The sequence below is a fragment of the Manduca sexta genome, chromosome 3, assembly GCF_014839805.1.
Source record: "Manduca sexta isolate Smith_Timp_Sample1 chromosome 3, JHU_Msex_v1.0, whole genome shotgun sequence".
Taxonomy (NCBI): Eukaryota; Metazoa; Arthropoda; class Insecta; order Lepidoptera; family Sphingidae; genus Manduca; species Manduca sexta.
The window spans coordinates 8192364-8204772 of record NC_051117.1 but is presented as its reverse complement, the minus strand read 5'-3'; the positions used below and the strand labels follow the sequence as shown (position 1 = coordinate 8204772).

At 38.3% G+C, this 12409-nt stretch overlaps 2 protein-coding genes across 3 annotated transcripts; one reads left to right on the top strand and one right to left on the bottom strand.

The window, feature by feature from the left end:
• Positions 1-442: 442 nt before the first annotated feature.
• On the top strand, positions 443-3053 carry LOC115442961 (tubulin alpha chain). The gene is made up of 3 exons (XM_030168188.2): positions 443-642; positions 1483-1705; positions 1854-3053. The coding sequence occupies exons 1-3, from the start codon at positions 640-642 to the stop codon at positions 2978-2980; spliced, it is 1353 nt and encodes a 450-aa protein (XP_030024048.1). The 5' UTR covers positions 443-639; the 3' UTR covers positions 2981-3053.
• A 1506-nt stretch (positions 3054-4559) lies between these two features.
• Positions 4560-7387, bottom strand: LOC115442952. 2 transcript variants are annotated; one of them, XM_037440214.1, is made up of 4 exons: positions 7183-7387; positions 6273-6453; positions 5678-5983; positions 4560-5312 (listed from the first exon to the last, which is right to left on the bottom strand). In XM_037440214.1, exons 2-4 carry the CDS (start codon positions 6339-6341, stop codon positions 5049-5051), a joined length of 639 nt encoding a protein of 212 aa, XP_037296111.1. In that variant the 5' UTR covers positions 6342-6453; positions 7183-7387; the 3' UTR covers positions 4560-5048. The 2 variants fall into 2 exon arrangements, with proteins under 2 accessions (XP_037296111.1, XP_037296113.1); XM_037440216.1 differs by lacking the exon at positions 7183-7387 and adding an exon at positions 6632-7026.
• Positions 7388-12409: the final 5022 nt, after the last annotated feature.

The window sequence follows — 12409 nt, the reverse complement described above, 5'->3', positions numbered from 1 at the left end:
TAAAATATATTGTGTCTGCTAAGGATGGTCGCATTTGGGTATATTTAGCTTTAATTATTAAGATTTTGGATACTAGTGTATTATTATGATTTTATTTGTTTTCAGTAACTCGTGAAAAATCTTTTTATTTAATTATATTACGATGTTTTTGCATAATACGATGCGACGTGCTATATGAAAATATTTTAAAAGATTAAGTTTCAGAACTTCTAAAATATATATTTACACATTTGAAGATTTTCTATGGTTCTTTAGAGTATATGAACTATAGAAATATATCATTTAATAAAATATTCAATGAACTGAAGAATCGGAAATCGATATCGACAATTGACACCATTACCTACATCACTGAATGCGTCTATCTTCAGTGAATCACCAACCCACATATTCCCGCAATGGTGATATAATGCAGCTTTGTCCTTATTGGTCAATCCGCCCATGCGGCAGTTGAACCGACCAATCACAACGTAATATGGATAGCGTCGGTCCCCCACAACCAGCATGGTATAAAAGCGTTGCCAACGGCCGATTCCATGTTCACATTCGTTCGGCAAGCCTCTTAACCGGTCGCGCTGAACGACGACTGATTTCATTAATTTATTTCTTATAAACTAAGTTCAACAAACTCAATACAAAATGGTGAGTACATTTTTACATTATTTCGTGAATCCCGTGACATTTCATCGCGAATAATTTAACTTTTATCGTATTTGTAAATGCAAAGTGCCGGGTGGACACGCCACCATTTTGTCGGCATATAACTCGACCATGTTGAAATGATCCGTTACTCCAGCTCAATTGCTAGAAGAAATCGGCTTCTATTATTTGGATGAATGAATTATGTTCGATATTCGAAATTAGCTTGTTTTTGTTTTTTACTTTGCTATTCTAGGGCTTGATGGATAGATTCGTTTTTCGTACGCGTCCGTGGCACTGACTCGTGATCTCGTTCAAGGATGCCGCGCCGGTTGGCACGCCACGCCCTTACATTTTGCCGATAGAAAATAACCTCACTCAATTAATACGTTGAATTTCTAGTTTAAAAGAATCAAATTTTACTAGTTCGACGCATAGTGGAATTAAAACTTTCATGTAATGCAAGTCACGTTCTGTTGACTTATTGATCGGTGACGTGTTGGTGACCTCATTCGGCTGTTATTCGATGTCAAGTCGCGTTTTAAAAAATACTACTTTTTATACAATAAAAAATAAAATGGTGCCTATTAACCGTGGGCATACAAGAACAATGAATACTTACTTATCGAAAAGAAAGTTATGCTTTCACTTGCCTTTCAAGTACCGTTGTCCGTTGCCATTTCACATATAAAAAAGTACTTTGGTCTCACGGAGTTTTATGAAAGGTGTAAAATAAATCGACATTAATCTAGGTAATCATTAAAGTTTAGTTAAGATATTCCAAATAGGTATCATGATGTTCTTTTATTTATTTCTTTAACACTATATTTCTTTGTCTAACAGCGTGAGTGCATCTCAGTACACGTTGGCCAAGCCGGAGTCCAGATCGGTAATGCCTGCTGGGAGCTGTACTGCCTTGAGCACGGCATCCAGCCTGATGGCCAGATGCCCACAGACAAGACCATCGGAGGCGGTGACGACTCTTTCAACACCTTCTTCAGCGAGACCGGAGCCGGCAAGCACGTCCCCCGTGCCGTGTTCGTCGATCTCGAACCCACAGTAGTCGGTTAGTATCTGAGACTTACAAAAAGATAGAAAAGATTGGTCGGCTTAATTCTGATGATCGGGTTAAATAGAAGACTTTATCATTTGACAACAAGTTTAGTGTTTGTTGTAAATACTGTTCTGTGACTAATTTACGTGTTTGCCAACAGATGAGGTCCGCACCGGCACATACAGACAGTTGTTTCATCCAGAACAACTTATCACTGGTAAGGAAGATGCGGCCAACAACTACGCCCGTGGCCACTACACCATCGGCAAGGAGATCGTAGACCTGGTACTCGACCGCATCCGCAAGCTCGCCGACCAATGTACCGGTCTCCAGGGCTTCCTCATCTTCCACTCGTTCGGTGGCGGTACTGGCTCCGGTTTCACCTCCCTGCTCATGGAGCGACTCTCCGTTGACTACGGCAAGAAGTCCAAACTGGAGTTCGCTATCTACCCCGCCCCGCAGGTGTCCACCGCCGTGGTCGAGCCCTACAACTCGATCCTGACCACCCACACCACCCTGGAGCACTCCGACTGCGCGTTCATGGTCGACAACGAGGCCATCTATGACATCTGCCGCCGCAACCTGGACATTGAGCGCCCGACCTACACCAACTTGAACCGTTTGATCGGCCAGATCGTGTCCTCCATCACCGCCTCCCTGCGTTTCGATGGTGCCCTCAACGTCGACCTTACCGAGTTCCAGACCAACTTGGTGCCTTACCCGCGTATCCACTTCCCGCTGGTCACCTACGCGCCAGTCATCTCCGCCGAGAAGGCTTACCACGAGCAGCTTTCCGTCGCCGAGATCACCAACGCTTGCTTCGAACCCGCCAACCAGATGGTGAAATGTGACCCGCGCCACGGCAAATACATGGCCTGCTGCATGTTGTACCGTGGTGACGTCGTGCCTAAGGATGTGAACGCCGCTATCGCTACCATCAAGACCAAGCGCACCATCCAGTTCGTGGACTGGTGTCCCACTGGTTTCAAGGTGGGCATCAACTACCAGCCCCCGACCGTGGTGCCCGGCGGTGACTTGGCGAAGGTACAGCGTGCCGTGTGCATGTTGTCCAACACCACCGCCATCGCAGAGGCCTGGGCCCGCCTGGACCACAAGTTCGACCTGATGTACGCCAAGCGCGCTTTCGTGCACTGGTACGTCGGTGAGGGTATGGAGGAGGGTGAGTTCTCCGAGGCCCGTGAGGACTTGGCTGCCCTCGAGAAGGACTACGAAGAGGTCGGCATGGACTCCGCCGAGGGTGAGGGCGAAGGAGCCGAAGAGTACTAAGCCAGCTTATATGTTTATGGCACACTCGCACCGATACATTCCCGGTGATTGAAATAAAAACGAATATGTTCTATGTTGTCGTTTAATTCCTAATCTCTACACCATAATATATCTTACTACCCTGGGCACACTGTCATTACATTCAACTTTAATAGAATTAAGCATTTAGTTTACTCTTGCTGTTTATTAAAATATCGTCAGATATCCGATTATAGTTAGTAAACTGCTCTGTTATGCACTTGTCCGATATAGGTATTAATGTAATGAAATTTAATCTGATAGGTAGGTAAACACGAAAGTACAAGAGTTAAAAATAATTTCAAATTAAGAATATACTGTACAGCGCAGATATATTATACATCAAACCCATACACAGCCGTGTATGCTGCCTTGTTATTGTGAGTGCAATTTTATTATACCCGTTCCATAGTCAAAACACTGGCTGCATTACTGCCTATTATGGTGCCTTGTGGACGCCGTGTTTAGGAAAAAAATAATTTTTTTAGAAAAAATTTTAATTTTGTCTTCACTTTCACAATCGAGACTAATGATTAAACATGAGAAGTAACTCGGTAGGTATACGAATGAATGTCGGCAGAGTTCTTTCTGTACAAAAGGCTTGAATAGAAATTTAAAGCCGATCGTCCACCGCCAACTAAACTGTTTAGTTTAACTCATAGTTGAGCCAGTTTTTCATACATCTATGTGGCAAACTTTGCCACACGTGTAAAACTTGGTTTAGTCAGTGGTGGAACATTACCAAGTAACATTTGTTTATACGTGTTTCAGATTCCATTATTTACAAATAAAGTTTCTACAAAGCACAAATTCTGCTTCCTAAGAAAATTCTCATTACTTACAGACAGACATTAAGGTGGTAGCTCAAGGTCCATTTTCATACATTTTGTTTCGGCTTTAATCTGGGTAACTAAACAAGTATTGGCAAGTAAAGAATTTAAATTCACGTCTAGTTAGTGATTAGTTCTCGCAGTTGAAGAAAAATGTAAAAATAATTAATAATCATGGATATTTCTGCCTTTAAAATTTCGTCATATTAAATTTTAAAGGCCGAAATATCCATGATTATTAATTATTTTACATTTTTCTTCAACTGCGAGAACTAATCACTAACTAGACGTGAATTTAAATTCTTTACTTGCCAATACTTGTTTAGTTACCCAGATTAAAGCCGAAACAAAATGTATGAAAATGGACCTTGAGCTACCACCTTAAACAGTATAATTTGCTTACAGGTACACAATGTTGAACATACATAATGAGTCCTCTACTTTAATATATTTTTCTTATCAAATATGAAACTGTATTGTGTATCCATTAGTAAAATATTCTTCCACCAATGACAGCCACGAATACATTTAATTTTTATCGGTCAAGTTCAAACTGTTTAGTAGGCGAAGCTTCACTTTCACTCAGTTTTTTTTAATTGTGACCTTATTGTATAGAACTTTGACCATTAGTACACAAAATTCCATCAAAAAGTGCACCGATATTCATTCATGTAATTTGTACTCGTCATTTACTTGGTTTTTACAACTGCGTATTATAAAATAAAACTAAGTTTTAAGATTAGATAAATTTAGTTTACTGAACATTGTCTCGGTGCTAAATTTATATTTGTAAGTACAAACCACTAAAAATCGTGCTGTTCTAGCACTGCATGCTTCTGTGACGTAGGAATAAACGCTAATTACAATTATTAATTTAGACCTGATTATTTCATCCGTGGCTGTTTAGCCTCCTGTCAAACGGGATAAATTCAGAGAGAGTGCGCAGTGCTTCCTCTCAATGTGAATTCGCCAGATTGATTGCCTACACTTTAGTTGAACACGAATAATCGGATCCAAGTTAGTGTCAAGTCATTCTGCTGGTTTCATTCAATACACTAAGTTAATAAATATCCTTTGAACTGAATATATACACCGCGGTACACATAGAAATAATTATGTCATACTATAGATTACATTATTTCCTGTGGCTGGAATACAGCTTTTAAAAACAGAATAAATTATTTTAATTTACTTTTTCTTTCGAAGACCAAATACGCACGTCATCGACACTTCATTTTTTTTAGGTCCTCCAATTTTTTTTCTAAAACAGCAATTTGCTTTGGCCGTCGTGCTATCTTGGTGGATAATTGTTTCTTTGTCCTTAATGTGCCGTCATACAATTTATTAACCCTTTTTAGTTTGTGCCTCAGTTTAGTCTCTACAGGACTATCAAATATTTCCACTTCAGAATTATCAGAAACTTCTAGTGAACTAGGGGAATTTTCTGGTTCTTGTAATGTGCCACTAGGACCAGCAGTGCTCGCCTGCGAACAAAATCAAAACAGCAACTGAGGGCAATTGAACTCATATTACATTTTTTATATAATCCACTAGGTTTGCTTGCACTCAACATCATCTTTCCCAAAATTATACCGGGAATAAATATACCCTTATGGTTCAGGACATTTTATATTTGTATACAAGTTTGTCCAGGGGTTTCCATGTTTACTTGTAAGAGCATTTAAACATCTTCACACTCTTTCGCATTGTTACAATTTTTAACCAAATAAGATAATAAAGACCGACAAATTATGTCGGTTTAGTATCTATTTAACATAACATAAGTATGTAATAAATGGCTTAGACATCTACGTTTACAAAATGCTAAATTGACAAAATTGTCACGCACCTCTTCGTTCAACACCTGCTTCGGTTCCTTGCTCTCTTTATCCTTTATCTTATCTATCTTATCTTGCAGAAAATTTTGCTGCTTATTCAATTCACGCAATCTCTTTTTCATTGCTTTTATCTGTTCATTATTTCGTAAGATTATTTTCTTACGTCTTTTCAACTGTTTTCTAAGTTGGCTTTCCTCTGGAGTGTCGAAATATGATTCTATTTCCGAATCTCCGGATCCTTCTACTAGGCTGCATTCCGGAGCCACTGGGACTTCGATGGATACACTCTCAGAGTCTGGACTGACATGTTGCTCGAGCTAAAATAAATTACTCCTTTCTGATATATAGTGTAATAAGTAGTGGAAGTATCATTAATAACGAATACTAGAGGTTTACGAAAAAGAACATTGTTGATAAAGCGAAGCAATCTAAAATAAGACAAGGGAAACTAAACGCCCCAAAATAAAACACAGTCAATCATCATCAAGTGCAGTGGGAACGCTTTGCCTTAACCGTATACTTAATAATAAAAAGTACATCAGATGCATGTTTACACATTTATAATATTAATAAGGCACCTATTTAGTACAATTTGCTAAAACATACTTCCTGCGGCTCACAGGCCGTGCCTGTGTTAGGAAGGTCCGGTATCTCAGGGTTCGTCTCGCTCTGCATGTGCTCGGCTGCTTTTATTATGTCTCAACTCAAATTATTCAAAGTCCTCGAAGATTGCACGAGATTATGGATTCTAGTTGCATGGTGCGTATCCCACGATTCCGTTTGTTTACTATAATAATATTTTTAAGTTAGAGTTAAAATATAGTGCCATTTGAATTGTTAGAAGGATAGTACCAGATTGGTATATTCTGGTACAATACACCGGTGTACATGGGCTTAGCCAAGGAAGGCGGGAGGGGAATAAAGGAGGGCTGCTGCGAATTGCGCATATACTTTAATGTTCTTACCGACAATCATTTTTCTTCTATTTTGGGTAAAACAAAATAATATTTCGATCAAAATGATTATGCAGAGGTGATTATAAATTTTGCTTTTGTTCAGCTATTTTTGCGGTTAATTGCACTGCGTTTAATTATTGGGATTATCAATACAAAATTCCTGATTTGCGACCACATCCCGGGAAAAAAGCTGGGCACGCTCAACTTCGAACGGACGAACGAAGTTTACTTGAATCAGAATTGCACCAGCGTATGTTTAAACAAGTCTGTGAATCGTAATTTTAAAAACGTTTATCCCCCATGAGCATTGAGTGCAAAAAAGGGGCTACTCTTACAAACTATTTTTCTTAATCTTCCATTGACATTATTTTAAAAATCGGACATTAAGAACAGACTTAAATCGGACATGGAACGGTGTTCATATATATTTCCGTCTCGTTCCCGTTTATTCCGTAGTAAAAATCAATAAATGTAACACCAAACAAGCTCTACAGTATGAAGTATCCTAAATTATGTGGATTTTTGGTTATCGACTAGATATTGCACGTGTACAAACTTACCCTGGTCATCAATATATCTCGTTTTCAAAACAAATTTAGGTTATTTATTTATAACCTTACAAATTGTCCGTAAAAAATCACGCGCATTTAACGTTATTTAATTTTCACATGGATTACTATATTCTTTTTTATAAAACCAAGGATATTTCACATAAAAACATCACATCGTGTGAAGAGTGGTGCGCTTCAATGACACTAAAACTAGTAGGCCAACTATCATAAGCTAGTGTGTGTGATAGCTGCGTCATACGCTGTTTCTGAGTATTTCTGTATAGCCTTGTGTGCATGCATAATCCCTGGAAAGCTGGACTCATTTTACGTGAATGACGCTATGGTGACGCCATACATTTGAAAAAATCGAATTTAGTGTGTAATGGTGTTAAAATTTTTACACCATAAAATTATAATAAAATAAATTTATTTACCTGATTTGATTATTTTCTTTTGCTTTGGTAAAACCCATAGGTACTATATCTCGTGGAAGAGTAAATATTGACTTGATCTAACATTTTGTGAATATAAATAAATTATTTCATTTATTATTTCTGTAGACCTGATATTCCGAGGTCTCGGGTTCATAAAAATCAGCTCGGAGTCTAAAATCATGCTCGGTAAAGGGCAGTAGATTGCGGGACCTTCCTCGGGTGAAAAAATATACATGACTACTACTCCTCTGGTATCTTTAGCAAAGGAAAAAGGTTTTGTTGCTATGTAGATACGGTAAAGATCGAGTGATCAGAAGGCGAATAATTTATCACTGTTAAGACCATGGCAATGGCGTTGTCCTCTCTCCAGATTATCTGGAATATAGTTCATATTATTTGACTCTTGTATAAGGTTAAAGCAGGTGGCAACTATGTGACAATTCCGATAACTTGTTTGACATTTGAATACTTGTTTGATAACCTGTTAATGTAACAGTACCAACGTGGGACGCATTTGCCACTTTCAATTTTGTATAGACACATACAAACCTACCTACATTGTTTATACAAATGAGTGACGAGACGAACAGGTTACTCGCCAGATGGTAGCATGTCTGCCCATAAATAGAAGGAACAAGAGAGTATCAAGTTAATATTTTTTTCAAACTAGGTTTGGTCAGCGACTCCGCCCGCGTAAAAAAGTTTTTTCGGGTTATTTTCTTAGGCCAATATATGTTGGAACCTTACAACCCATATTGGCAATATAGAAACTGATGATCAGTGTTCTAACTGGCAGGTTTTATTTTGCCGATTTCATTGCTGTGATAAATATTTTTCCGGGATAAAAAGTAGCCGATAACACTAAGGGGCAATGTAGCCTTCAATAATAAAAACAAAATCGGTTCAGTAATTCCGGAGATTAGCGCGTTTAAACAAACAAACAAACCCTTTAGATTTGTAATATTCGTGTAGATACTGAACAACGAATAACATCTGTCACTTCGAAGGATTACATGCTATGTCTAGTAATTTAGATTATAATAGTATGATAATTATATCAGCCCTGAATTATACACTGTCCCACTGTTGGGCACGGGCCTCCTCTAGAACTGAGAGGGATTAGGCCTTAGTCCACCACGCTGACCTAGTGCGGATTAGTAGAATTACACAAAGTTCCTATAGAGAACTTCTCAAGTATGCTGGTTTAATCCCGATGTTTTTTTTTTCACCGTTAAAGCAAGCTATTATTCACGAAGAATATACATATAATATACATCATAATATTATTATAGGAAATATACCTATACTTTATATATCTACCTAGTCAACTTGATGTAGACTGAATGGAACGAACTGTGCTTAAATTGTCTGTAAAAATTGTTTTTTGTTGAATTCAAACTGCCTGAAGTATATACTTAGTCAATTTTACAGTCTGTCGAGCAATAACAATAGCAGGAGCACGATAAAAACGAACAACAGTGAATTTTTGGCAGCAGGAAATGTACCCTCTAAGATGCCGGTTGCTACATTTTAATAATTCCAAGGCTACAATAAATATAAAGACAATTTGAGGAAAGGAAATTGCAGTTGGGGAAGGAAGGGATTTATTGGCTTGCAAAAATATGTTTGATTTTTATTTTACTTGTAAGTATTTAGGAAATATCTGAAGTCCCAGAGTATCTGGGGTTGAGCAATGTAATATGGAGTTTCTGTCTGTCTGAATTTGGTATTTGTGCCCGATATGGCCATAGGCTCGTTCCCATCACATTGTAGATGGAATCACACATGACGAGAATTGGGTGTCCTGGTTACACCTCTGCCAACCCTCGTGGAAATAAAGGCGTGATGTGTGTTTGTTTCAAAAAATCACAGCCATCAAACTATAGATACAGTTGAAATATATCGTAAAGTAAAATTTCAATCGATCTTACTTACCTACACATGCATATGACAAAAATTAATCACCAAAGGTTTCAATAACGCCTACAACGCCAGCCATATTTAGCAAAGGCTGTATGACAAGCAAAAATGATGTAATAGCAGGCGCCGAGTCCAAGATCACCCAGTTGTTTACCGTAAAGACAGCGGTGACATCATATTGTACCACGGCCGTCTGTCATTTCTATATATGGACATACTTGATGAATAAATTAATTATGCGAGCATATATAATTCGCTTTTCCGGTCTAGTTCCTGTATTATTTATCATTTCGTTTAAACAAAGATTTTGAGGGTGATATATTCCAGAATTATGTGACGAATAGTGAAACAAATCAAAGATTTTCTTGAGAATAAGCTCTTTAATATTTTTTATTGCTTTGAATGACAAGGCGTGCTTGCCGTTCGCCTGATGATAAGCGATACGACTGCCTATAAACAATAGGAACACCATCCAACACTATGAATTACAAAGTATTGTTTGGTATTCCACTGCGCTCGCCATACTGAGACACGAGATGTTAAATCTTATTTTGTCCAGTAGTTACTTCGCTACGAAGTCCTTCAAACTGGAACACAACAGTGACTACACACTGCTGCTTGGCGACAGCAATAGACATTGCGGTGGTACCTACCCAGGCGGACTCTCACATATGAGAGACCTAACAACAGTAAATTGTCCGTTGTCACTTGAAAGCAGTATCGTAATACATTGTACGTGTAGGAGTTTTGTGACCTTGGTTTCATTTATTGATTAAAGGACAAGGACGCAACACACATGTTCTTTTCACTAATGTAGCAGTGTAGGTAGGTACTAAATTAATGTTGTCTGCTATTGTGTTTATCGATCGTCCAATGAACAACCAACCATATTCCCAATTGATAACCTCGAGTAGGAGTCCATGCAGCTATTAATAAGCATCAAGAAGTGAAAATAATTAATGTGACATTGTAAAAGGCTAGTGAGATTACTTTTATTTGGATACTTTAATTTATTATCACTTAAGCTATATGAATTCCCTGGTTCTATCGATGGAATCTGTATATCACATTCAGTAAATTTAAGATGTATAATTAGACTTCCAAAATAACTTTTATAAGTTCCTTGACGCTACGCGAAGAGTAAAACTTGGACGTATATAGTTTTTTAAATCTAAACTGAGTATGCAATGCCATCTAGCGCTATAACAGCTACTTTTTGACCTGAACGGAGTTCGTTCAACTGAGAACTAGTGGTAATAGCTTTATTAAAGTTTACAATGGTCCTCTATGTTACGGATAATTGGCATCAATGATGGGGAAATGACTGAAGATGGTCAAAAACAAGGTCGCATGGCATGTCTTATTTTGCCTAGGTACTTATCTATTCACTTGTTTCGTTATATACTTAGTACAATTTATTTATTAAAATCAGATAAAATTGGTAGTTAGGTGAGTACGCAAATCGACATTAATAGGTTACTTTATTACATAAATTATAGGTTCCTAGATGAAATACTTACCGGAAAGAAGACAGATGTTTCAACGAGAAATCCCATTACTTCTCCAAAATATTTCGCAGAACTTGAAAAAAAGAGTTACTTACTTAAGTTAGTTTGAAGTAAGTAAAAATTGAGGAATCATTTAACCCAAATTATAAATTTCAGAAATGTAGGATAGTTATTTCAATCTACTCTTCCTATGATGTCATTCAGGATCATTCTCTGCAACACTTAGCAACGGCCTTCCAAGGCCGACAAATAGGATGAATGGCAGGATGCTTTATCTGACGAGGCAGTCAACAAAATTGTTTACAATTACTGTCGTTGGAATGAAGAAATTGTTTTATAAACGGTGCAATAATTTGAGGGTCACAGATAGATAACTTGATGTACTATTTTGATAAGTACCTACGAGTGAAGTACCTTTGCCTTAGAAGTGCCTTATATTAAAATTTGTTGAGGGCCCTTTGGGGCAGTACGAAGTTTTAGGCGCTCACTGCGTTTAATTAAAGGAAGCCAATAAGAGTGGCACCGAAAGCTCTGGGGCCCCGTATGACTCATACGATTGATACGGCGGTAGCTACGCTTGGAAAGTATATTCGGTCAAAACAATGATATGCCAAAGAACCTTCCCTAACATTATTTACTGTAGGAAAATCAGCTAATGGTCAGTATCAGTAATTGGCTTATGAAGGCCTTCCCTCAAAGATTTACTAAGAGAAACAGGCACCGGTTACCAGCGTCGGCTTAGGAATACGGGCGCATTATGACAAATTAGTTTTCCTTGAGACTCGCCGAGCTTCACTGCTTGGTGTCATAAAATGCGTGCTACTGCTGATCCTGGCTTACAGGTGTTGTAGTGGTGGGTGTGAGGGCGGGAAGTCTCAATACGGGCGCATCGCGTAATAAAATGTTTGCGTCCTCTTTTTTCCTTCTAAGTGTATGTCCGCGGCGTCCTCTTAGAGCCTTTGACGCCCTTCCTAGTATCTGGCGTCCACCCTAAACCCAGCAAAGGCGGTTAAGGCATGAAGCTTTAGTTACCTTAATGGTATTATTATTACCCCATATAGATCATATGCATTCTATTCAAAGTGGAATAGTAGAAGAGTTGCCGGCCTTTATAATGGGAAGACAGTGGCGCAGTTGTGTACTCACATAGGTCAGAAACTTTTATAAAATTCTTATAAAAGTCTTATGAATTTACTGTCATAGCGAACATAACATACTGGCGAATTTTTAGTCTTTAAAGCCAGTGTGTGCTAGATGCTCGCGTTGGGTTCAATCTCTAGTCCATACTCGAAATAAACCCAAGGCAACTTACCCCTATTTAGACCTATACTGCCCTAGTAATCGATAAAGCAGTAAGTCAAGGCGGTTATGCTG

Coding starts and splice junctions, on each gene's coding strand:
- LOC115442961 (XM_030168188.2), top strand. Junction 1,706..1,853: donor TCTCGAACCCACAGTAGTCG/GTTAGTATCTGA, acceptor GTTTGCCAACAG/ATGAGGTCCGCACCGGCACA.
- LOC115442952 (XM_037440214.1), bottom strand. CDS start 6,341: ATGCAGAGCGAGACGAACCCTGAGATACCGGACCTTCCTAACACAGGC. Junction 5,984..6,272: donor CGGCCTGTGAGCCGCAGGAA/GTATGTTTTAGC, acceptor AATTTATTTTAG/CTCGAGCAACATGTCAGTCC. Junction 5,313..5,677: donor AGCAGGTGTTGAACGAAGAG/GTGCGTGACAAT, acceptor TTTTGTTCGCAG/GCGAGCACTGCTGGTCCTAG.